General features: G+C 48.7%; 1 protein-coding gene across 2 annotated transcripts in view; it reads left to right on the top strand.

The window, feature by feature from the left end:
• The first annotated feature begins 6,619 nt into the window (after window positions 1-6,619).
• LOC144146054 (caspase-2-like) overlaps window positions 6,620-26,944 on the top strand; it is a 28,287-nt gene continuing 7,962 nt past the window's right edge. The window contains exons 1-4 of one of the 2 annotated variants that reach the window (XM_077677983.1): window positions 6,620-6,888; window positions 10,393-10,639; window positions 14,896-14,972; window positions 17,477-17,647. In XM_077677983.1, the coding sequence (XP_077534109.1) occupies window positions 6,748-6,888; window positions 10,393-10,639; window positions 14,896-14,972; window positions 17,477-17,647 (636 nt within the window). In that variant the 5' untranslated portion in view covers window positions 6,620-6,747. Of the gene's footprint in view, window positions 6,889-10,392; window positions 10,640-14,895; window positions 14,973-17,476; window positions 17,648-26,944 lie in introns of those variants that run through there. The other variant, XM_077677984.1, reaches the window with a different exon arrangement.

Genomic DNA, 26,944 nt, shown 5'->3' with positions numbered 1-26,944 from the left:
TTTGTAATTTACGACTGAACACACTTCCTAGCCAATGACCTGAATAAAAATTCACCCGCATTTCCCCGAAGGGGAGCATGGGGAAGTGCGAATGCACGGGTGATGCTATGAGGGGGAGTTATGTTGAACTGTGTTGGCATTCGCCCGTTAGTTGCATTTAACACCCCCGCGTGATCAAGTGGGGATTCACACACCCCGTTAGTCGTTCTCTGGAAATCTTGGTGAATTAAAGTGTATATTCGAGGAGATCACACACACACGCAAGTAAAGTGAAACGACAGTATTCTTTATTCAGCACTTGTTGGTGTTGTCGTTGTAGTTGACGGTCATTATGACCGCCTTGTGGTCACTGAAATGTACGCTCAAGAGTTGTTGCAAGACCGCGCGTATCAGACAGTTCCTCGCAAAGGCCAGGTCGATGTAGCTGCCGTTGATGGTGGTGGGAGCCTCTAGCGGTAGGCACGTCATGGAGTGGTTGGCGAGCATGTATTCCATCAACCACTCGCCACCCTTTCGCACGTCCACGTTAGTCCCCAACAACCACGACCGGGTCCGAGGGCTTTACGCGCCTGGCCACACACTCCATCGCCGCGTCCACGTATTCGACGACGTCGTCGCGCGGGATGTTTGGCGCGAGGTAGAGGGTGACGACCACGATTCCGTCGCCCGAGTACGCGTCGGTGTAGACGGCACTGTACGGCGACTCGTCCCTGACCGGCGAGGTGGACACGGCGTGCGACACGAGGTTCGCGTAGACGTGACCGACGAGGTAGACGCCGCAGTACTCGCCCCGACTTCCGCTCCTGGCGAAGCAGCAGTCGTCGATGGCGTCGGTGGCCTGGGGGCAGGCTCGGGGCGGGGTGGCGGGCGCGGTGGCGCGCTGGAGGACTAGGCCAATCGCCCTAAGTAGGTATGTGCTAAAGAAATTAGGAACTCTTCTTGGCCAATCGCCCTAAGTGGGTATGTGGTGCGGATGGACGGACGGCGGTGGACGCGTGATTCAGGGTCGCTTAAGAAGTGCATTCGCACTTAAAATTTGGAACAAGCCCGAGCTTTATCCTAGCGGACAATCGTAGAGCTGTCTCTTTCCCTCCCGCGTCGTAGGTATCTAACCGTATTTGTGGTGGTACACGAGCGTTAGAAAGGACATTTCAGTCGAAGGACGTTTCAGTCGAATCAAAATTTCAAATGCCATTCTAACTGGAAGGGGTTCCGCCGATCTACACGACAATTCTCAAATGCAGTTGAAAGATTCCGCTTTCGCCCGCCATGTTTTTGGTGTCGCCATTGCTGCCCCGGTTCATTATTTTAAAGTAAAAATGAGCGAAAAACAGTTCTTGGCGATCAAATTGATTGATTGATTGATTGATTGATTGATTGATTGATTGATTGATTGATTGATTGATTGATTGATTGATTGATTGATTGATTGATTGATTGATTGATTGATTGATTGATTTGTGTAACGCGCCAAACCCAATCCACTCTGCCACAGATTACACCGGACCGGTCGCATTGGGCTGTTCGACGGCCAAGTTGAACCTTACGCCAGCACAACGCGCATGCCATCAGTAAGGGTACGAAACTAGGGTAGGGGAGGCTAGGGTAAGCGTCAGGGAGGGCGCGTGCCCCCCTACCACCCCCCTCTCCCAACCCGTGCATGCATAAAGCGCTAGACACATGTACGACAGGCGCACGCGATTCGCATGCGACTGATCGTTACGACTCATTGTTAGGACCGGTTTTGGCGGATCCTAACAATAAGTCGTAACGATCAGTGGCGAGGAGGGGCCCCGCAGCGGCGCCGAGTAAATCTGCTTCTCACGAATGAAAACTGTGGGTTAGGGGAAGGTGAGGCATGTACTGGTTTGCAGTAAAAAACCCTTAAGAATCCAATTGTCATTCCAAGCCCAAGGCAGAAGCTGTGGTCTTCCCATAACCCCCCACAACGACATGGATCTCCAGGTGCAGTTTCCTCTCTAGTATACTTGCCAAGAAACTCTATGGTTGCGGCCGCGAATTCCCCCTCGCCCACTAGCTTCGGGACCCTGCCGGGTTGAAAGCAACTTACCCCGTTGAAACACCGGCGTGAGCACACCACTCTTCCTTAGCTTGAAAGCCATTCCAAGCAACATTGTCGCGTCGGCGGCCCTCGTTGACCAGCTGGTCATATATGTTCTTCTGGTGGAAGAATAATAATAGATCTTAGTGTGGTCGCATACAAAGTCTTTCTCTCCCTATTCGCCAGTGTATTTCACGCCTAATTAGGCGCCTATCCCCGTTGCCGGCTTAGGCGTGCACCTGTTTGGGGTGAAGGGAGGGCGCATGCACGCACAGCAGGGCTTAATGCCGCTACCGATGACATACCCGCTGGGGTGGTGGGAGATTTTAACGTGGCAGCCTCGTGGCTCGATGCGCCCAGTCAGCTGTCCTCCGCAATCGAGCGGTTTGGGTCTGGGTTGGTGTGTTGTACAGACAATGAGATTTCTACGAATGGGCAGCAAAAGGGACACCCAAGCGTGTGTCCAGTATAGAGGTCGAATCCCTCCAGGTGTTAATTCGCTATGAGACGGATGCATGTCGTTCGCCTGGAGGAAGAAGACCGGAAACTGAAGAAGCGTCAACCCGAACAGAAGCGTGAATGGGCGCAAAAATAACGAAAAGCCGCTGCCGCCGCCGTTGCCGCCTCAAGTTTCAGTTGGTCGAGTAGCTGCAAATCCCTCTCGAATGAACAGCAAATGGCCCGCTTGGAACGCCGACGTGGGCCAATATCCCTTGTTCAGCTTAAAGGGCTTTGAGAGTGACATGTTCGACAGTGTTTTTTTTTTTCACTTCTAATTAACCACTCATGACCGGTTGCCGGTTTATGCGTGCGCAAGTGCTAAGCGTGGAGAGAGAAAGGGAATGGGTGGGGTGGGGCGGGGGGGGGGGGGGGGGGGGGCACGCGCAGCTAGAGCTTTCATGCCCTTACTGATACGTGCGTTGTGTTACGTGCGTAGCCGTCAATCAGCCCAATGTGACAGGTCCGGTGTCCTCAGTGGTAGAGTGAATTGGGTTGGCGTGTTACACGAACAGTAAGATGCCTACGACGCGGGACGGAATGAGACAGTTTCATTCAGGTAAATGGCTAGGAAGTATGCTCACTCGTACATTACAAACAGACGTGCTTTATTTTATGCACTCCGTGGAGGGCGTGCAGCTTTGCAGGTCATCCGTTTTCACAGAGGGAACAGGCACTATTTTTTTGTAAAATGAGCCAAACCTCCAAACCGATGCTAAGTCAGATAAAACTGCAGTGACAAGAAAAATTAGGTAACTTTCCTTTATAAAAGAGGTGGCAAGAAAATAGGTGGGATGCCATGCAAACGTGTACACGGATTGTATTTCATACCGAAAATAAGCCAGATCCTGGTATAGCACAGATCAAAATGAGCCAAATCCATTTGCCAAAGGGGAGTTTGATTTTGGCGTGACTGTTCGGACTGTTCCGTGGATGCTTTCATAAGTGTTCTTTTTCAGAGCTGACTTATATGAGTGCGGACGGCAATTAAAAGATAGGGGGAAGATCTGCCTCATGGCGTGGGCGACAAAGTGAACAGAAGAAATAAACGTCATGAAACTGAGAGATGTGAAACTCATCTTATCTCGTCTCCCCCTCCCCCCCCCACCCATACGCGGTAAATCTTGTTATTTTTTTTTTTTACTCCAATATTGAACATTTAGGTACTCAACTAAATAGCCGCCGCTTACAAGCTATGGTAAATCCCCCCCCCCCCTCTCTTTGGGAGCGAGCCACTTCATTAGATGAAGAAGATATGACCAGCCTTGTTGTGAAGCGCTTTGGAAATCCGTGGCAAGGAAATTAAAAGCTTGCTTTCTCCGTGAGTGCCTTCCGGCGTACCGAAGAAAATGATACTGTGGAAGAATTCGAAGTGAGCTGTTTATGCTGCCAAGAAGACTCACCTGCTTCTTCTTGTATTTTTTCAGTTTTCTTGAAGCCGTCTTGCATATGGATTTTACGTCAAAAATTCATTGCACAATTCTTAAAAGTATATTTTAATAAAGTTTTTATAGAAATACTGCATCAAATTCAGTGTTTTAATTCCATACTAGCCAAATACGAACTTATCATCCCAATATTGCTTCAATTCACCTTGTATTTTTAAACCTTTGAGGGTCAAATTTTTTCGCCAAATGCGACCCCCCAGGTTCGATTTTTTTTATTGCTGATATTAATTCTTCGGACGAACTTATTTCGAGAAAAGAAATGTCGTAATTTCTTGGGGGTGATTTATTCATGAGTAGCATGGGAAAATTTTGAAGAAAGTTTCGCGGGCGCAAAAAGCGAGAGGATCGCAAGAAGCGCATCAGTTTCGCGGACGCAAGAAGCGGGAAGCGCCCGGAGGACGAAACCGAAACCAGCCTCGCGCGTGACCCGATGAGCAAGCGAAAGCGGGCGCGCCGCTGTAGTAAAGCGTAAAAAAAGAACAGAAGAGCCCATATGCGCAAGAAAAGAATTGCACGTATTTCCGCAGTGTGGCAGCACATGCCAAGCAAAAAAATGTTTGAAAAAGGCGCGCTTTTTAAACATAGGAATGATAACGTACATGTATTTCATTGACGTTTTGAAGGTGTTCGCCGGGGACGTACATGTAAGTCATTGACCCTAAAAGGGTTAATTACTTGTGGCCATAAGCTTCCTCGAGCTTGCATGTAAAACGCTTTGACAGCGTTGTGTTTAGGTCTGGTAACAAACTTTTTTCCCAGATTTGCCTTAGGTGGATTTGGCTCATTTCGAAAAAAAGCTCCTCATGTAACGGAGAACGTAACAGCAGCCTACGTTTTTAGATTAGGTCCACCATTACGAGCCTCTTCTGTAGCTAATATGTACCATTTTATTTCAATGCCAAGCAAGCAGCGTACGTGGGGCAATATTGCCACAGTTCATGCAGATATGCATACATTGGGGCAATGCTAAAAAACTATAGATACGCGCAAATATATGTCTGTTGTTTTGAAATAACGAGAGTATGTCAAAAAGGTGTCTTTCGGTTTTTAGGTTTCATTTTGGTTGTTGTTTTGAAGTGTTTGCCATTATGTTTTTATTTTGAGGAACCGTCATGAAGAAGCATGCGTTTGTGATTGCGTATTTTATTGTAATTATTTTAGTTCCGTTGAGCGTCGACCTGTCACGACCATGTGGGATCCCGGAGCTTTGTCAAGCCGTAAACAAGCGGATTTTTCTCCGGCCACACCCCTTTTTCACTGAATGCTGTACTGGTGAAAATAAAAACATTTTGATTGATTGGAGTAAATGTGTCGGTAAAGTTACCCAAGCCGTAACGTTTCAAAGGGTCTTAGCGGCGCCGTATCGCATTAAGACAGGCGGCCGCAAGTCAGAAAGCCCCACTGCCTCCCTTCATAATTCACGGTGAATTTCTTATGTAGTGCCAGGGCGTTTCGTAATTACATTTTCAGATTTAATTTTTGAACTGGCGTGCATTTACGCTGAGCACGCACTTCGTTTCGATATCTGTCCGATTAACAAGTACTGCTGAGTCCATATTTCCTAAGCGTTAAATAAATGTTGGGAGCAAAACGTTAATATACATGTTTGTTTTCAACGTAAAAATAACGTTTCTAACATAACATAAACATTGAATGTTATTTAAACGTTACATAAACATTGCCACGTAACATTTAACGTTATTTAAACTTTCGCAACTTCCAGATAACATTATTCTAATGTTCTGTGCTGCGAAAAACAACTCCAGTTTTTCAAGAGCACCATGACGGTTTTTGTTTTTGCGAGTGAGTACTATTCAACAGCCTCTTCTCAACCTCATGCGAAACTGGCTCCTTGCGCCGTGCAACACGGAGAAGTAGCAGACGATTCCAGGAGCAGAGAACCCAACGCTACCGCAGCGCCACCGCTGTTGCATAGTTCCCAAATAGCTAGTGTGGATGAGGCCGTTCCGCCGCCGTGGCGAGCGCGCGCTCTTCCCATAGAGATAATATAGCTCTTCCCTAATCTAAAAACGTTGCAGCAGCTACAGAGCTCTAACAAGTAACCTCGTCGACCGTGTGGTCTGCTATGACCAACCACCAGCGCGTAGCAGCACGACCGTGCGGACCACGTCGTGGAGTAAACAAACCTCAGTGCACGCTGTTGTTAACGTTGTTTGTAACTAACGTGGGTCCCGCAACCACGAAAATAGAAGTTGACACCCGGGAAATAGCGTTTCATAACATAAAACTGAATGGTTAGCAAAACAAAAATCCCTTGAAGGTCTGGCGTAAATACTGGCGCTTTGCTTCGCTTGGTGCCGCCAAGCTGTGGCCACGGCTCATAGAATAACGTTGGTTTCATACATGAACCCCTAAACCCATAAGACTGTAAAGTGCCGTCATCCTGTCGTTAGTATGGTTTGCATCATAAAAAACTAATCTATGGATGGCACAATTGACCCAAGAAATGTTCGAAAAAAAAAATGGTACTGCCTGTATCTATGCCATAAAGGAAATGCATATCGATTGAGGCGCCCCAAGTGGACTGCAGGGTTTGTGATGCCATGAACTACGGATCTGCTTCCTCCACTAAACAAAGTTTTTGATTCTGACTGACTATGAGCACTGCGAGCGCTGCGAGCTCTGATAAGCAGTATAGAACGTGCGGACAGGTGCAGATGAAACACGCACAACAGCGCAGTTAAGAGTGCGTCCCTCCACTTCTGAATTGTCTAAAGGATGGCTACAGTTAATCCTTGGGAGAAACTGAGGGAGTCAGACGTTGCCAGTAGTCTGGCAAGCTACATTAACTTCGACGATCTAGCGCCGAGTTTGGTCAGTAATGACATTTTAACTACAGCCACAGTCAACGACATTCAGGTGAGAAACTCGTTTGCCTACGAGACGTTCGCTTAGCATGCCCGCAATTCGTTATCATGAGATACACCTTGTGAACTGCTTGTTCTGGCAATTCCATGCCGTATTTACGACAAACGTAGCGAATCGCACTGGTGTACAGATTCAGATGTAACCGCCAGACCTGGCGATCGCTAGGAACAGAAGGTTGTTGTGCTGAGAGTTTTTACAGCAAATCTGTATTTAGCTACTCTTCCGCGGTGGTCGATGTCCATCCGTCTACACGTCGCGCCGACGAAAACAAAATTTTCGTATCCATGCAGTTTCCTGCGAATGCTCTCTAGATCTCAAGCTCCCGTAGGCATTCTGGGGAAAAAAGAAAATCGAGTAGAGGGAGAGGGCGGGGGAAGGGAAAGTGCTTGTGCAGTTTGGTGGAAGGGAGTACCTTTTTGCACCCTCTCCTCCCCCCCCCCCCCCTTGCCCTGACAATACCCATGCAGATTAATTAGTTCACCATGAACTGGTAAACGGTACAGGATTTCCGTGGGCCATCAATACGTGGCTGCCTACGGATGGAGTATCATGGTTGAAGAAAACGGCCGTGTGTCATTGAAACTGCCTTCCCTCTCCCCCCCCCCCCCCCCAAAATTGTATGATTATTAGCTGCTAAGATGATGCGAACTGTACGCCATGTTTCATCAAATACCTTTCGTAATTACGTAGGATTCACAGTGTAGTTGTAAATATTGCGGAATTCCTGTTTGCTCTCAGTATGCGCGGGCTCCTACGGGAGGGAAACAGACAGCCCTGTGTTTGTCCGCTGGAATGAAACTCTGGTCCAACCAAGTTTCATTCAGCCAGTTAACTAGGGAGTATGCAAAATAGGAAATTACTTACAATCGTGTTTTGTTTCTCGCAAAGATGCGTCGATTACGGAAAGACACACAATGGCTTTGTCGGTCATTCTTCTTCACAAAGTGGAAGGGTCGACGATGTTTTTTTAAAGCGTAAGCAGTAAGTGACTCATTATAAACCATCTGGCACCACTGGCAGAAAGGGAAACGGCTCCTAAAATAGCCGACTGCGCATAAAGAGTTGAAGTGCCTTATTGAAAATAAAATTCAGAAAATCTGGCACTTGAAGGAATAGAACATAGGGCATCCTGAATGCGACTTAATTTAAGCACACTTCCTCAACGCCAGTACAGCTTTTGGCTGACTAAGGATGAACCTAGTGAATGCGTTCTGGGCTTCGACAACCGATGCACACAGCTCGATCTACAATTAATGTCGCCTGGCGGATCGGTTGGCTGGAAATCAAAGTAACCACACGTTAAAATGTTTCCCAAAAGCTCCAAGCCGCAAACCGGAAATGTCCGCGGCCGTTCGCCCAGGTCAGGTCAACCCGCAAAGACTTCCAGCCTTGAAGATGTGTTCTTCACAGAATCTCATTCCACCCTGTTCCACTGAATGTTTTCGTAGAACGTGGCGGAACTTTTGTCGCATTTCCACCTACAAGGGGGATTTGTGCACTGTTGCCATATCCGAACGACAAGAGTGTCAGTCAGTATGTCAAGTGTGAATTGGCACGCATAGTCGGAGCACGTGCAGTTTGAGTGCAGTGCTCGATTAAGTAGGTGTATTGCTGCACCATGGATGTTAAGCAAACACAACTTACCAAGGCAGCCTTGGAAAGCTTCAACACTACATGATATGCGTGCTACGTTGGTGCTTGTCTGTGACACACACCTTGCACATATTGGGTCATATCAGGAATATTTGCACCACCGTAAATCACATATTTTGGGAGCACTGAAGTAGCCCGACAATTATTTTTCTCCATTGCAGAGAAAATGGGAAATCGGCATCACAAACGGAAAAAATGGCTGCTGCAGCAGCAGTGGGAAGCCCGCTATAATGGCCTGCAGCTGTTCTTGAAACGTGCTGCCTGGGGGCTTTTAATGCTCATGGTCATAGCATACCAAAAGCTCTCAAGGCAAGCTTCACTGAGCAGAGAACAGTGGGCAGTCACTATGCTGGCTGTATGTCAATGTGTGAGTGGGAGCAGTTCAGCACGATATGGAAAAAGGGTCTGCTGGCTTGAATATTGAGGATGCAGTTGAGATCATGTTGCCCACTCGTAGCTAAATATAACCCTGAAATTGAAGTTCGTAGTCTAAAGAAAGCATAGAACCCACACTCTCACGATCACACAGGTTAGATGTTCTAGTAGGTTTATGAGGCGTCACGGTAACAACTTTATTTCTGACTGCCAGTATTTTTGCTCGTTTGCTCTGCTCGGTACGTCGAAAGAAATTTTGGTATGTACTTTGAAGTCAGCCTTCCGAGTGCAAATTCCTGTGTAATGGAATCAATGTTTCCTGCAAAACAAAAATTTTGTGATGAATTTACAAGTATTTCGGGTAAAGTAAAGTTGTATGTTCATTTTAAAGACTCTTTGACATTAAAATTGCTCAGGGCACTTTAAGTCTTCTTACACGGTTTGAATGTGAAAGCATAATGGCTTCTGCTGGTGACAGGCTTGCTTACTGCTCCGTCGTGTTTGTGCCTCTTTGTTCACTGGCTTTTCTTTGCTTTCATTGGTCCCCCGACATCAGGCTACTCTAAACCTCCACTGAGAAGCTATGAACCTGTTTTATGGTAGCTTTGTGAAACCAGCACGACACACACAATACTGACGTCAACAGATGTTACTCATTGCATGCCTCTTGCACTTGGGCCTTCTTGTCTCACGTGGGAGGTTGACTGCACTTGCCCACAAAAAGTGAAAATGGTGATGTTCAGGGCATGCTAAATATCCTCAGACGGTCAAAATTAATACAGAATTTCCCACTATGGTGCGTCTCGTATCCTAGGTGCATGCTTCAACCCAATAAATCTCCCCAAATTTTTTTTACCGCACTTGGCCGCTACAGAAATGGCACGGTGCATCTGGCGTAGAGATTCCTTTTATCACAAGACATATTGCAAATCACTTTGACAGATGGAGCATTTGCGGATCCAGAGGAGGGGTTCCGGATGAACTGACCCCCCCCCCGCCCTCCTGAATTTTTGAATTTATACCACATGACCCCTCCGGCCGTAGGAAAAGTCTATTTGATTATTTTTTGTATTTCTTGTGTCTTTGGTTTTCCGAAATTTTGGTGAATAAAAAAAGGCTACTAACCGCCTCCACTTCCTCCTCCTCCCCATCATCATTGTGGACAGAAGCTGATTCTCCCTCAGAAAAAACGTGGATCCACCCCCGAGACAGAACACAACGGCAACAAAGAGCATGCACTCATTTTGCGTTTTTTTTTATCCCTTTAGCTCCGTTTTGTTCACATAGCCATGTTCAAAAGTAATGCTCCATGTGGTGTCTCTGCCACAGTTTTTGGGCTTTTAGTTAGAGGCACACATTTTCGCCGAACAGCGTCATGTTTTTCCCTTGCAAGGAACGTAATGCTTTTGTGTCGAAATTAACCGGGCATCAGCAGTGGATGCCTGCCTTGTGTCCTCATCTTTGCAGGGAAAAGTACAGCTGCACGAGCGTAACCAGTGCCTCCTGCAATGGCTGTCCAAAGGAGAACCCGCCATGTACGACGTCTTCGTCTACTTGCTGTACGAGAAAAAAATGCTCAAGGCAGTCAAGCTTCTCACAAACAAGAAGGCTGGTAATGACCCGCCACAGGCTTCGGGACCCCAGCGAGAGCTGCAGGCATTTGGAGGTGGCGGTGCACGTGCTCCCGATGACTGCGCTGGTGTTGACAGTGGTGGTGCGTTGTACACCTGTGTATCTTCTTTATTACAGGGTTGTGAGCATCGGTTAGCAACTCTTTTCTCTTTGCACCTGTTCAAATCGATGATTGGTGATTGCCGATTTCAGGACCTGTGATCATAGTTAACCCTTTGACAGTCAAATGTTTTCGCCAAATGCGACCCCTCAGGGTCGAATTTTTTTATTGCTGATTTAAATTCTTCGGAAGAACCTATTTCGAGAATACATTGTCATAATTTTTTTAGTGTGGCGGTGGCCATAAAGTGACAAAAAATTGTTTGTGTTGTTATGTACACATGGTTTATTCATGAGTAACACAGGAAAAAATATTAAAAAAACGTTATGCGACTTCATAGACATCAGATTCGTGGGCCCAAGAAGTGAGATGTGCCGGGAGGACAAGGTACACAAGTGATAGCTGGCGCACCGCTGTAGTAAAGCATCAAGAAAGAAAGGATGAGCCATCGGCGCAAGAAAATTATTGCACGTATTTCCGCAGTGTGGCAGCACATGCCAAGTGGCAGCACATCCCATCCACGCTGTGAAGGTGGTTGGAAAGCAAACATGTGAACGACACCCGCAACAGTTACCCATGCGACGTCACTTGAATTCACGCACGTGGCTCAACAAAGAGTGAAACCAGAGATTCTGCCAACCTAGAATTTGCGGGGGGTGTCCCGAACGCAGCAGCGTCGGCCACGGCCGGGCTTGAGCGGCGGACGCTGCCGCTGTAGCCCGGCCGTGCGCCGGAAGAAAGTAAATGGAAAGGAGCTTGTTTCGAAGGGTGAGACAGCGGAACCTAGCCAGCCTGGTGTGCTAGCTCAGGGCTACACCACCGTGTGACACAAGCGCAGACAACAAAACAATTCGGCATATTAGCTTAGTGATTCCCATTTATACCGATGTTACCTTAGTAAAGTAAGTTTGAGTTGTGATTCCCATTTATACCGATTTAAACTAGTTCGTTTAGTAAGTTTGAGAATTGCAAGAAAGCTGAGGGAACTTTTATGATCGCTTTTTATCAGAACCAGTTGCTCCTTTCGCTTTTTGTAATGCCTGTTAAAACGCAACCGAATTGGTATTCACCAATTTGGAAAACGGAGTCCCATTCTTGGCGAGTAGTGCGAGAAGGTAGCGTTTCTCTAGTGGCCAGATGTCTGTACGTGGTCTCAACATTTTGCTTTCCTGCTCTGCAAACCAATCCTTAGGGTATCTTTGCCAAATGACCACTTAATTCCGTCGGGTCCGAGTATCCCAGGAGGTGCTGTCGAACAAGTTAATCAAGCCATGCGAAGTAAGCACGCAATGGATGCGAAGCTGCGCCAGAGCAGGCCCAAAACAACTGTCGCTGAAGCAGACGACGAAGGCGACGGAATGGTCCTGCTGACAGGTCCGCTGGGGTGAGCAGGCTCTGGCGCACAGGGAACGGTGGGTAATAGCGCCCATTCGCTGCTCCATCTACACTGTGTTCTGTGAGGGAAAAGCGCCCTACTTCCCAGCTGCGTTGGGAGTTCCTTGTAGTGTATGCCACTATGAAATCGTTGGCTGGTAGAGGTAGAGGCTTTGCTTTACAAGGCGCTCTTTTTAAACATGCAAGCGATGACGTACATGTACGTCATTGACCATTGTGAGGGAGTTTGCATGGGACGTACGTGTACGTCCGTGACCCTGAAAGGGTTAAGGTACGCAAAACTATAGTTGATTGATTGATTGTGGGGTTTAACGCGCCGACGCAACGCAGGCGATGAGGCGCGCCGTAGTGGAGGGCTCCGGATTAATTTTGACCACCTGGGGATCTTTATCGTGCGCCGAAATCTCGTACACACGGGCGTTTTTGCTTTTCGCCTCCATCAGAAAAGCGGCCGCCGCGGCCGGGAATCGAACCCGCGACCTCGTGCTCAACAGCACAACGCCTTAGCCACTGAGCCACCGCTGCGGGTGCAAAACTATAGTTACACAGACTGCTAGAACTATGGCTCATTATGCTGGGGAGGAGGAGGTCAAGCACCATCCAACAAGCGGGACTTTAAAGGGGCTGTGAAGACCAAATACAGGTTTGGTTCATTGAAATGAGTGCTTTGTGTTGATAGCAACGATACCAGTTTTATTGCAGACTTGAAACAAATTATTGGAACATAACGAAAACGTCCAGCAGTGACGACTGCTTAGCCACTTTTTTATCTGTTATGTCACAATGTCTTGTTTATGTGATTGGTGGCCACCAACACGAGCTGCGTCAAGAAAGGTGACCAATAATTTTAGCAGGCCTCTAGTTCTGTTTGATCGGATCACTTGAAGCATATCTTTATTTTTTTATCAGTTGAAAAGTTCGAACTCTTGTCCATGATTCTATTGAAGTATGTAGGTAGTAACAGTATTTGAATTGTTGGTACTTCTCTTACAGCAGACTGAAATCGTGGTCACTATCATGGTCTCTTGTAACGAGGTTATTCTGTACTTTTTTAGTGCTTGCCGATATTATGTCACTACTGCCCATATTACGTGCACTTAACAAGCTGCTTTCCTAGTGCTTGCCCATACTATGTCACTCCTGTTCATATTACGTCACTGTAGTGTAAAATTTGAAAGTCTTTTAATGTCTCGTGCATTTTTCTGGTTAAAGAAAACGCCTTTCGTGGCTGACAACAGAGCTGAGTGAGCCACCAAAGTCTAGTTCTTTCAAACTGAACAAAGCTGTATTTTGGAAGGAGCTGTATGAGTGGGGATCTGGTCATTCCAGCAGCACACAGCCCGAGGACACCTCACGTCTCGGCCACAAGTGCTTAGCACTTTGGAATCTGCATGGTGGGAAATTCCTTGCACGGGCAAAAGAACCAGATGAAGGAGAGGATGAAGCAGCCTGTCAATGGGGCTCCTTGTCAGCTACCAATAACAGAAAATGGGATCAGAAGGCGTTCGAGCAGCCAGTGCCGGTGTCCGTCTCTCCTATGTTGCTACGTCAGGTACAGCTTAATGCCCTTGCCAATGGCAGAAACTTCATGGCAAAGTGTATCAGTTGTGATGCAGGTTTTTTACCTGCATGCTGTCTCTTCATTTTTATATCATTCTTAACCAAGTTTACAACTGTTCCAAGTTAGGGAATACCCTCCGCGGTGGCTCAGTGGCTGAGGCGTCGTGTTGCTGAGCCCAAGAATTTGGGTTTGATCTTGGCCGCTGTGGCGGCTTTGTAGATGCAGGCGAAAAGCATGAACGCCCGTGTGTTTGAGATTTCGGCACGCGTTAAGTATTCCCGGGTGTTCAAAATTAACCTGGAGTCCTCCGCTACGGTCTGCCTCACAGCCTTGGGGTAGCTTCGTTGTGGTAAACCCAATAATTTTTTTTCTAGGAATACTTCTGTTTAATTCAAACCCCTACTTAAAGGAAGGGACCCTGCAGCACTTACCATCGACTACTCGGAATGTATTTTTGGGGTAAAGTCTATTGCCCCAGCAAATCGCCTCCCGCAAGGATTATGAAAATCCGTTTGCTAATCGAAACTACGCGTGATGAGAAATCGTTAACTCTCAACTCGGCCGCGGACAACGCGACGAAAGCTGCGCGCTCTCTCCCGGAGAGAAAGGTGGCTCGCAGCGTTCTCTTTGGCGGCCTTTGATATATCACAGGATGGGGAGTTTTCTTCTTTTCTCCGAAACGTGGAGGAGTCTATTTCCGGTCTGGTGCCGCAAAAAAGCAGGCATGGTTGTCTGCTCGCAAGCTCGCGCTCAGGCTGGTAGGGCGTTTTTGAAGCAATAAACGTTTGTTGTCGAGTGGTCTCGTTGAAAGGGGAGTATCGAGCCCGTCACCCAAACTCCACGAGCACTCAAAATGCAAAAGAAACGCCGAAACTGTGCGTACAGGTTCAGGCACAGAAGAGGTTGGTACGCAGCGCTACCGATGGTGGATCGTCACAGGAAATGCGAGAAATAAGACGCGAAGTTGACCAGCGACAGCCAATAGGCAGCCATGACCCAAATGACGTCATTTAGGCCATGCCAGGGGTGCATAATGAGGAAAATTGAAGAGTGTGTGGTTGTTTTTTCCGTGTCTTTCACAGTGATTTGCGCACTGACCGCTTCACGCGCACGTGCAATATTTGGCTCTGGTATTCCTGGCAGTGCAATCTAAACATTGCGCAGGTTTACTTGCACTGCCGAAAGAGTGTTGCAGGGTCCCTTTAAAATAGGGCATCACTTGTTCTTGCATTCAGTGTTTTCAGGTGTCCACACAACTCCACTGACTTGGTTCTCCTCGTAGCTCACAGGACAGTGGGCGAGGCGAGCAGTGTGGAGCAGCAAGTCATTAAGGCCAAGGATTTGCAGAAAGGGGAAGATGTGAGGATATCTTCCTTTCTGAGCTCTGGAGGATTGCGGCTGCCGCTAGATCTGTGCTTCGCTTTTTGTTGCACTGTCCGTTCTGCTTATGTGCAATCAGTGGGATGTTCCGGTGCATAGCCGATGGCGAAATGGCTTGCTGCTTCCAAGATTTCAACATCATTATCAAATGGAGCTGAAATTGAATGTGCCTTGTGCTGTCCTGTTTTGTGCTTTGGTTGAAGTTGCATGGAGCAGAGATTTTGTAATTGTCACATTCACGGGACTTGAGCATTGGTGCCTGTGTTGCTTTCTGCTTCAGCAGCTATTGCCAGTGCAGTGAAGGGGAGTTGCTATGGGGGGCACAAACATTCTCTTTCGTGGTTTTATTAGTTCTGGTGATACTAGTGCTGTGTCAGTAGAACACACTGTTGGGCAAGTTGGTGCATATTTGGTAACACATAGAGCGTGATTCGACGAGGACAACAGATGCGCTTGTGTTTGTCGTCTTTCTGTCGTCCTTGTTGAATTCTAAGTTTTACCAAATAGTGCTGTGTCATAACAAAAAGAAAAAATAAAGAGATAGTGGGGAATACAGGCACTGAAATGAAGTTGACAGCCCACTGTACAGTGCATCTGCTATATCTATCCTTTGTTGCGACCGGGTGGGCCGACCCGAGCCGAGCTCCGTCGCCTCCTACATACGTGTGGTAGCGTGGTGTAAAGCGAGCGGCCAGCCGCTGTTGCAGCCGTGAAGAAGTCCAGAAGCCGTAGGCTAACGTAACTGTTTACTTCATAGTGAGAGGTGAGCCGAAGCCAAAGAACAATGCCCAGACGGGCGAGGTAACAGTACAGGACTCGAGCAGAGTGACAGCATGGATTCTCCGCTCAAGCAGGAATGGGTTATAGTGCTTGCGAGGGTCGTATTTATACCCAAAAGCGCCAATGGTCGAAACAGCGTTCCCTCTAGATTTGTGCACACGCTACTAACGTCACAGACACACACAACACTCTTTCCAGAGTTCGTGAGCAGTCGGTAGCATCGGCGCACGTTGAGTCCGAGAGAGGGGAGAGAGGAGTACTCCGCTGCGATCGCGGGGCCTCTGTGTCCTTGAAGCACGTCTGGGCCTGTTGTGTCGGCACGCCATCGAAGTTTGAAACGGAGACCCAGGCTTGTCCAGGCATGAAAACATGAGTCACCAACATGGGGGGGGGGGGGTTTGCGTGGAAAGCGCACGTAGTGGAGGCTTCGCCGCAGAGCCGAGGAGTGATGAAACGAAGCCCGACGGCGGGCCGATTTGTAACACCTTGCATTTTTTTATTGATTATAGCGATGCACCATTGATCCAGCCACAAATTGTTGGCAGACACCGTGAAGTGGAGCGGTTCACTGTAGTTGCTGTTTTCTTCACTCAGACTCAACAGGTTGGGGCTTTTGTACCCAGCAGGTCTCTAAACACACAACAAGTGTTATCGTACTATATGCCAGCACTGTGGAAGTGTGGCTTTTATGGCGCCCACCCAGCTTCGTTTTCATGGTGTTTCTGTCTTTATAGCTGTGATGCTTTGTTGGCAATTGGTCCTTGTTGGCAACATCATCGTTCTCGTTGCACTTTCAGTGTGCAGTGACCATCATCATCATCGGCGTGCCTTTGTCCTCGACAGGACGAAGGCCTCCCCCATAGATCTCCAACTGCTGCTGTTCTGTGATGCCCGAGTTCGTTCTCTGTCCCCGAGTATTCTTACTTTGTCCCTCCTTTGAGTGAATGGCCTTGCCCAACCTTTAGCCCCACCTCCGAGTAACCCCTCTGTCACCCTGGTGGGGTCCCAGTTGTCCCTTCATCGCATTGCAGTCTACTCTTAAAGGAGTAGTGACACGAAATTTGAAAGCCTAGATAACTATGTAAAATGCTTCCTTTTTATCAGGAGATATCTCCCAGCAAGTTTCAACTGTAGCCGTTCAGTGTAACATATTTTAAATCCATTTTAATCTGTGCCCGCACGAGAAAGCCCAGAGCAGGCCAGCATGACATCATCTGCTCCTTGCTCCAAAATGCCGACGTCAGGGCTCCCGTGACATGGCCGACATGCTGGTGCGGTTGGCGCATGCTGCTAAGCCGTGTCTATCACGTCATGGTTTTGAGACTGACGTCACGCTGCCTGGGCGCGTGGGGATGGTGAAGACCTTGGCCAGTCTGGGCGAGTGTGTGCGCGTCCAGACCGGCAGTGGTGCGACAAGAATGGTGACGTCACGCGCACCCTCCTGTCATGGCGGCCACTCGGCGTTTGATTTGTCGAAACCGAAACTGACACGAATAAACGACGCCGTAAATGATTGTTTATGCTGCGATCGACCATGGTACCAATCTATGATTAGCCGGCTAATAGGCACCCATTGCAGCGAAAAGAAAACGTAACACGGAAATTTCATGTCAGTACTCCTTTATTAAGCAGCTGCCCTTTGGCACATGAAGGTATTGGCAAACTAATCAAGCCTCCTTCTTTGTCTTTGTCCTGTCTTGCAGATCTACCCCATGGTGCGCTGTTCGAGGGGCAAGTGCATCATCATCAACAACAGGGACTTCGGAGGCATTTTTAAGACGCGTCATGGCTCCGACGTCGATGTGCACCGCATGAAGCGGCTTTTCAGCGATCTCCTCTTTGAGTGCGATGTGTACAGGAACCTCAAAGCCAAGGTGAGTTTGTGTTCAAATGGACAGTAATGTATTGCTGCTAACTAACTCTCCCGAATTGTCCGGGAGACTCCCGAATTTTTACCACATCTCCCGAATGTACGAATGCTATCTCGAATCTCCCAGAAAGAAGTGGCCACCACAGCCAAGAGGTCGGTCTTTTTTGAATCACGCGTTCATGTAAGTCTCCTGCTGTAACAGTTTCGGTGCCTTAGAAGAGCATTCGCCATCATACTTCAGTAGAGTACCGCTACCACTAGTAGAGTACTACCGAAGAGTACCGCTAATTATATTCTAAGCACTATAGTCAAAGGCCGGCTGCGAGACGCGCTTGCCACCGTACCAAAAGAAGGCGAGGAAAAAGGTGCCTTTACAAGCATAGAAGTTTGGCGCTCCGCTACAAGAACCAGGATTTGAGTTTTTTATTCTGCAAGAACAGAGCAGCTCAAAATAAACACCCTTGCCCCTTTCTAGTGTCAGTATCCAGCCTCAATAATTCGGTAATACTAACTACGCCCCCCCCCCCCAATGCGGTCTCCCAAATTTTCATGTCTCTAGGTTGGCATGTATGGTAATGGCGTTGCTATAACAACACAGTTCCCGATATGTGGGCAGGTCAATTAATGTAAGCAGCAAGTTTGTGCTAATATCTTGCGTATTGTCTCTGATTTTTTTCCAAGACAGTAAAAATCAGTGTCATGCGTTGACTTGTGTGCTGCCGAGCCCATTCTATGCCCTCGGATTTTTTAAGCGAAGCTCGTAAGCTGGGGCTTTGTGTATTTTTTATGTCTGCGAACGAAAATTCATGTGTTCTTGAAGCGCGAGGAGTTCTTTCTATATGGTAGCGCAAGGTGTTGTAAAAAGAGAGAGAGAGAACAACATCTTTATTGGCCGGCTAGAAGTTAATCAGGGGTACCAGCCTCCTGAAGGGGAGGCAGCGCCCTCGATTGCTGGCGTTGGAGGGCCTCCAGAGCAAACTGGACGGCCCTTCGTTGGGAGTCAAAGTCTTCCTTGCACACCGCACGAGCAAGGTGAGGAGGAAGCACATCCGTGGGTTCCGGGGTCACTGAGCATGTCCATAGCATGTGCGCCATAGTAGCGCGATTAACACCACATAGCACACACACGTCACTGGGTTGTAGTTCGGGATGCACGTGTTTGGCCCACACCGGGGTCCACGTCGCGCGCACTTGTAGCTGTCTGAGGATCACTGCCTCTTGCCTAGAGAGGTTGGAAGGTTGGAGTGGGGACCTGGGTACTGTCTTCTGGTTTCTCTGAACCCATCTCAGCACCTCTCCGTATGTGTTAATCGGGGTGAAGTCTTCACCGTCGCTGTCGTAGTTTTCCGCAGGAGGGGGAGCCGGACAGGCGTTGCGTCTAGTGAGCGCACTCGCCATCCGGTCCGCGTCCTCATTGCGGTTCGCTTCGGGTCCTACCATACCCATGTGGGCTGGGAACCATTTGATGCACACGCCCGTCGATGATGGTCTTAGGGCCCCGCACACCCTCACTACACTCGGATGTACTTTGTTCTCGGCGAAGCGCAGGACTGCAGTCTGCGAGTCACTGAGGATGGTAGTGCAGTTGGGGTTGGAGAGGGCCAGCGCTATGGCTAACTCCTCTGCTTGCTCGGTGGTAGATGCCACGATGCTGCCGGCCGTATAGAGCTCGCCAGTGGTGGCGGCGATGACGGCGGTCGCGTAGGTGTTCTTGCGGTCCGGGTACCTAGCCACGTCGACGTAGAAGGCCCCGGTGTCGGTGGAATTAGTGGCCGTAAGCGCTCGGGCTCTGGCGAGCCTTCGTTCGTAATTCTCTTCTGGGTTCATGTGGCGGGGGAGGGGGGCGACGTGCAACTGTCGGAGTAGCTCCCGCGGAAGCGGCAGCCAGTCCCTACCCTCCTGCAGCCTCGATTGATACCCTAGCCTCTTCAGTATTGCCTGGCCTGTTCTAGTTTGTGCGAGACGCGTGAGCTGTGCTGTCTGTTGAGCTTCGACGATCTCACCTAGTGTGTTGTGCACGCCTAACCCTAGTAGCCGCTCGGTGTTGGTGTGATTATAGAGACCAAGTGCAGCTTTGTGCGCTTTGCGAATGAGTGCCTCTAATTTTCTGCGTTCTAGGTCGGTCCAATCATGGAAAGCCGCGACATAGGCCAGATGGCTGATGGCAAAGGATTGGACAAGCTTGAGCAGGTTGTGCTCTCTCATCCCGGCATACTTGGTTGAAATCTTCTTGATGAGACTGATGGCTCTTGAGACTTTGGAGTCCAATAGCTTTACTGTGTGACCGTTGTAACGAAGTTCCTCTATGTGGAGACCCAGAACACGTAGCGTGTGGACGCGTGGTATGGTAGTGCCGTCCTTTGTGCGGAGCTGTATGTCAGGTATGTGAGAGGCTCTGAACTTGCGACGCGGCAGTAGCAGAAGTAGCTCTGACTTGGCCGGAGAGCATTGGAGACCCGTGTCTTCTAGGTGCTCTTCAACCACGTCGATGGCTTGTTGCAGGGACGCCTCAATCTCGCCGTCACTACCCCCGGCCATCCAGAGAGTGATATCGTCTGCGTATATGGTGTGTTTGACCTTCGGGAGGGCACGTAGGCGTTCGGCCATTCCAATCATGACCAGGTTGAACAGTGTCGGCGAGATCACGGCCCCCTGCGGTGTGCCCGTACTCCCCAGTTTCTTGATTGGTAGTTCCAGATCCCCTGCCACGATGGTGGTGGTGCGGTCGGTTAGGAAGTCTTTGATATAATAGAACGTGCGTTCTCCCATGTTGAGGCGCGATACTTGTTGTAAGATTGCCGAGTGGTGGATGTTGTCAAACGCACTCTTCAGATCGAGGCCAAGTATCGCACAGTTATCCATTGGGCTTGTGGTCGTGGATGGTCTGTCAATGACTTCATGTTTGATGAGGAGCATGGCGTCTTGAGTGCTCAGTCCCACCCGGAAGCCCAGCATGGTGTCCGGGTAGAGGCCATTCTCTTCGAGATAATCTTGCCATCGGTTGAGCAGCACGTGTTCGAGGACTTTTCCAACACAGGATGTTAGGGATATCGGACGAAGGTTCTCGATACTCGGTGGTTTGCCTGGCTTTGGGATGAGGACCGTTCGTGCCTCCTTCCACTTGGGGGGCAGCGTGCCACTGCGCCAGCGTTCGTTGAAGAACTTGGTCAGTGCCGTAATTGCCCCGTCGCTGAGGTTGCGGAGCGCCTTGTTTGAGACTCCATCGGGTCCTGCCGCAGATTTGCTGTTGATCTTTTGGAGTACTGCCCGTACTTCCCATTCCTCAATGTCTGCGTCAAGCTTGGGGTTGGCATCCCCCGTGTAGCTCGGAAGAGGAGAGGGTGGCGTTGCTGGCAAGTACTTGTCGTTGAGGCGCTTACAGACCTCTTCGTCCCCCAACTCCTTCCGTGCCTTGAGCAGGGTGCGTGCCAGGGTGTACTGTTGTGTGCCTTTGGTCTGGCTATCATCCAGCAAGTGGCGGAGTAACCGCCACGTACGGCTCTTGTGGATCTGACCATCAGCCTCTTGGCAGATTGCATGCCATTGCTGGCGACATAGCACAGCACAGTGCTTCTCGATTTCGCGGTTGAGCAGGGCGATGCGCTTGCGGAGTTTACGGTTATGACGCTGCTTCTTCCATCTCTTCTTCAGTGAGTCTCTGGCTTCGAGTAGGTGTGCTAACCGGCTGTCCATGTTTGGCATGTCCTCGTCGGTCTCTATCTCTGTAGTAGCCTGTTGTGCTTCGGTGAGAAGTGCCTCTGTCCACTCTTCGATGTCGTCCATGTGACTGGGTATGGTCTCAAGGCTGGCACGGAACTTGTTCCAGTCCGTGAGCTTTTGCTTGCGTGGAGGAGCAGCATGACCGTTGAGAGGGATGATGATCTCTATGATGCAGTGGTCGCTGCCAAGTGTTTCCTGGGTGTTACGCCACCGCACCTTCGTAATGTTGCTGAATGCAAGGTCTGGGTTGGAGTCCCGCTGTACTGATGTGCCATGCCTCGTAGGGGTGGATGTATCGTTGATGAGGTGATAATCGGCGTTCTGGGTCTCCTCCAGGAGATTCCGGCCCTTCGCGGTCGTGCGCTGGTATCCCCATGTAGTGTGTTGGGCGTTGAAGTCGCCACAGATGAGTGTAGTATTGTCTTTCGCCAGCTGCTTGATCTTGCGGATGAGGGTACCGTATTGTTGTGATGAATACTTGGGTTTGGTGTAGATGTTCGTGATGTAAATGTGCTCTTTATGCCTCTTGCCCCTCTTGCTGACGACCACCTCGATCGTGAGATGCTCCGTGTTCGTCGTGTGCTTGAGATCGTGTTCTAGGTAGACTAGTCCCTTCTTCACCAGGGTGCATACTCCTCCCCTGACCCGTGCCCACTTCTCTGTGGACTTGGGGACTGAACTGGCGTAGGAGCGGTACCCTGGTATGTTCGGGGAGGCTTCACAGTGTGTTTCCTGCAGGATGATGATTTCCGGCTGTTTTGTAGCATGCTTGATAGTTTGGATGAGTGCTGCCTTCTTGCCGTGAATCCCATTCATGTTCCATTGCCATACCGTAAGTTCTGTCGGTGGTGTCGAGGTCATCATGGATGGGTGTCTGGACGGTGTTGTGATGCCAGGCAAAGCTTCTGGAGTGTTTCCTGTATTTGGGAGAGAATCTTCTCTATGTTGGAGACGCGGACAACGAGGTCTGCCACTGTTGCTTCCAGGGTCGACAGCCTCTTGTTGGTAGATTCGACGTGTTGATTGTGAGCCTTTTTTAGCCACGTAATCCTTTCCTCCACACTTCGGCTGGTGCGTCTATTGGTGAGGAGGGCCCTTCGCTTCACTCTAGGTTCCAGCTCAACACTTAGGGTGCCGTCTTGCTTTTCGTCGTTAGTTGTGTTACACGCTGTGGGGGGGCTGTAAGAATGTCCCAGTTCACATGGTCAATGTTACAGCACTGCACCTTTCAAAACATTGATTTGGACCTCAAGCTTATACGTCTCATTACTTGGATGTGCACTTTGAGTTGCGTCATCACTAGGCACCATTTTGACGGTCAGTAGAGTCTCTCGGGTAGATAATAAAGGTTCCCCCAAGGCGTGCCGCTGTGTGACCTCGGTTAGCCATGCCAAACTCCGCACCCATCTTTCGCAGCTCACCCTCGCTCTGTCAACACTCCAAGCGCTTGCGTGCGCAGTTTCGTCCAGCTCCTTTAGGCGCCAGTCCTGTCGTTATTACACTTTTCTTCTGTCGTCTTCTGTGGGAACACGGCGTAAGGTCCGGACTTTAGCTTCATGGGTCATCCACCTTTACAGAGGAATGGCCCCGGAATTTTTGTTTTACCCCTCTGTGATGAGGTGTTGGTGCAGACTAAATTGTGATGGACAAACCTCATAAAGGAAGGGCGCCGAGCCTGTGTAAGTGGAAGCTGCGCCAAGGAGTTCAGAGAATGGTGGCAGTGAAACTGCTGCTCTGTGTGCCACAGTACAAAGAGCCACTGCCCTGTTGTCTACCCAACGACTGAGCGGTGGGCTTCGAGCGCCAGCAGCAAGGCCTTGTTGCGGCGTATATAGGCCTGAGGCCCTCACCAACTGCTAGCCATCAGCCGCTGCTATGTCGGTGGCTGTGGTGCCTAGAAATTTGGCTTGTCTGCCGTCCAGGCCAGTTTTGCATTGCTACGGTGTGTCGTCGCAGGGATGAAAACATGCGTAAAACAGCACACTGGACAACCGCAGTACCCTCTCATTGCACTCACTGCGTTTGCCATTGAGGCATTTTCAAGAACGAAATTGTTGTAATAAGTTTCTTTATTGCAAAATAATCATTTCTTACGTTTTCTTGCTTGAATTTTTTTTTTTTTTTTTTGAAAGCATTGTCTGCTCTCAGGCAACTTTTACTGTGGTCATCTGGACCTTGTGGTGAGCAGATGATCAGAAGCATGCACAGTACTGTTTAAAGCCTAAAAATTTCTACCTAAACATATCCAGATGCAAAACAGAATGGAAATAAATAGTGATGTCATGAAAAGCATATATGTATAAAAACAAAAATTTCGTCTTTAGAAAAATGTTGCAGTAGCGAAAACGGCCTCTGCTCTGGGAGGGTTGCTGCAGTCAACCAGTGTGCTGTCTGCCCGAGGCTTTCATCACAAAAAGGACCCCGCTGAGGGCCTTGGATGGCAGACTAGCCAAATGTCGAGGGACTATTGGGGAGATTTCAGAGTGGTGCACCTATTGGCACCACCATGAAACTGAATAGAGGGGAAACAAAACAGATGATACAGGCTTTCTGACGTGGGCGATGAGGCGCCTTATATATTTGCAGACCAACATTTTACTATTTATCCAATTCTAGGACATGCTTTTGGGTATATGTTTATCCGAAATTATTACCTACTCCAGCTGTACACATTGCCCAAGAAGATTTTGCTGGCTATTTTACTGCGTTTTGTATGAAATAACACCACTTAACTGACTTTTCGCTGCATCTGGATGGGTGGCGCCACCCCTCGGCGCTCCTCTCCTCCCTGGAGTGGGCCACTGCATGGGTTTGCACAGCATTCCATTGTGTTTGTTGGGTTTGCGTCGGCGCTTTTAATGTTCAGGCGTTGCTGTGAGTGGGTATGTCCAGTAAAACGACATCTATACAGATGTGTGGGGCTACAGAAACTTGTAGGACGCTTCTAATGTTGGGTACAGAAACCACATTGGTTTTATCAGGTCTGCCTTTTGTGGGCGGCCCTGTGTGCATGGTTCCACCTCCGCTTACTACGAATATTAGTATTAAAATTCATTTCCATTGGTCTGAATCACAATGGTTTCTGCACAAGGGACTTCATTCCGCACCAGCCTAAACAGCGGGGTACTTGGATACAGTACCCACCGCGGTGGCTTAGTGGCTAGGGCATTGCACTGCTGAGCACGAGGATGCAGGTTCGATTCTTGGCCGCGGCTGCTGCTTTTCTGATGGAGGCAAAAAGCAAAAACTCCTGTGTGTACGAGATTTCAGCGCACGTTAAAAGATCCCCAAGTGGTCAAAATTAATCCGGAGCCCTCCACTACGACGTGCCTCATCACCTGCATTACGTCGGCACATTAAACCCCACAATCAATCAATTAATCAATCTACTTGGATATGGTTTGTTTAAAGAAAGGGGCACTTGCGTACAGGTTTGACTAAGCAGTGGGGTTGTGGAAATGTTTTGGCAGTTTACAAAAATATAACCAAACAAAACAAAAGTCACCTAATGTGATTATCGGTAGCCAAGTATGGCAACCACCTCCCCATTCATCGAAAAACCAAACACATAATTAAAAGATCAGGAAAATGAAGTAACGGATTGGACAAGTTACCGTATTTACTCGCATAATCCTCGCACTTTTTTTTCGAAAAGTCAATGCAAAGTTAGGGGTGCGAAAATTATGCGGGGGAAAAAAAAAAATCTGGCGCACAGTGTTGCCAATTTGCCCTATGCCAGTCCTGCTAAATGTAGCGGTCGTTTTTTGTATATGTAAGCTCAGTGTTGCCAACAGCAGCTATTTCTTTTTATTTTATTATTTACAACGTAAACAGTCTCCCGTCGATCAGCGATCACGAAATTGCCGCCTTTGCTTTCTGGCGCGCCCTATCTCGTCGTCGTATGTGCGTGCCCTACTCCAGTAACGCACGCTGAAGTCGGTGACGCCGAAGTGCCTGCCTGCAGCACGGTTGCCGTGTTCGATCGTGTACTCTTTCGCTTTCAATTTGAAAGCGGCAGTGTAGCTGGCGTTCCTCCCCATGGCGAAGCGGCACCAAGCTCAAAACAGAGAGATCAAAAAGTTCTCAAAATGGCAGCGAGCTATCCACCACTGACTGCTGCCGCTCAACGACGGGACCACGACAGCGACACGATGACACGACAGCGGGCTGCGCGAACACCGTCTAGTTGCGCGCACGCGAAACATGCGCGAAACCGGCTCAAGGACAGTGTGAGTAGCGTGTTAGGGCGCCTGTTAGGGAGTAGCCATGCAGGTTGTTAGGGCGCCTGGATGGCCTTGGATACACAGCGCTCTCCGCCGAACGGAGAGGCGGCGGGGGAGGGCACGCGTCGGAGAGCGCGTGCACCATGTGGGTTTCGCGAGCAGGCAACTTTCGCCGCTGCAAAGTTGGGGGTGCGAGGATTATGCGAGGAATCAAAAAATCCAAGTTTTGGTAGCTCACATAGGGGTGCGAGGATTACGCGAGTAAATACGGTATACGCAATCATGCGTCTTCATGCGCTTGTCTAAAAACAAAAACAGAAATAAAAAAATCAGTATGAACTGAAGAAATCACAGTCACTAACTAAACGAAGAAAAAATTAAGTCACTGTTTGGGCTGACATGTTCAATGCCACGTACCAAGAAAATGAAAGGCCAGCGAAACGGAGAAGGGTGTTATAACTTTTATGCATGAATAGCCGTTCTCAAAATTTATGCCACCTGCAGCGCATGCAGTGGAGTTTGTTTCTTCAATTGTAGGTTGCAGAGACGTGATAAAATGCGACCACAGCATTCGGACGTGAAACTGCCCTCCCCCCCCCTCCCTTCTCGTTTTTCTACTTGTTTATAGCCACAGCCACGCAGTAACTTTTTTCACACGATGAACCGACTATAAAGCATTGCTTTATTGCTTTTCCACACGAAGAAATAGTGTTTTACTAGTCATGCTGTGTTTATTCTATGAATGCATGCAGGTGACTGTTGAAAACGCAATGCCGTTAAGTTTACCACGTTCCTATTATAAGTAATGAGGTTACATAGCATCGTCCCTTGAGCACAGTCTTTTTCCTTTGGAATAGTAGATCTTAGAAGGCACCTCCCCTCCTTAAGCTTTGACTTTTGCTTGTGCACAATGCCGTTTCTTCACCAACAGCGAATGCCAGCGCCGCAGCATGCTTTAACCAGCTGTCCACGGCAGCTTTGCTGGAGCATTTAGCTGCAAAATATTCATTGATTTGGCAAACTGCATGCAGGGAACAATGCAGCATTAAAAATTTGCCTTGTATATTGCAACGGTTACATGAGGGAATGAACTTGCACTTCCATCTAGACATTGTAGCTCAGCACACTGAGCGTCATCTGCTCCTTGCATGTACTGAATGTGTACGCAAATTGTACACATGGCGTGCCTTGTAAAGGTTGTCTCCACTCTCCAGATTCCCCGAACTGAAACGTTCTTGCGGTTATTTAGGCCTTGCCAGCCACACTGCAGAACGGCAAAAGTCATGCCGCACTTTTTATTTTCAGATTTCATGCATTCATATAAATGACAGTGCAGATATATCGTGTTAATTTCTGGA

This window comes from Haemaphysalis longicornis, unplaced genomic scaffold (assembly GCF_048455015.1).
Source record: "Haemaphysalis longicornis isolate Haplotype H1 unplaced genomic scaffold, Haemaphysalis longicornis Haplotype H1 scaffold_7, whole genome shotgun sequence".
Taxonomy (NCBI): domain Eukaryota; kingdom Metazoa; phylum Arthropoda; class Arachnida; order Ixodida; family Ixodidae; genus Haemaphysalis; species Haemaphysalis longicornis.
The sequence above is the reverse complement of the archived record's forward strand: the minus strand, read 5'-3'. Positions and strand labels throughout refer to the sequence as shown.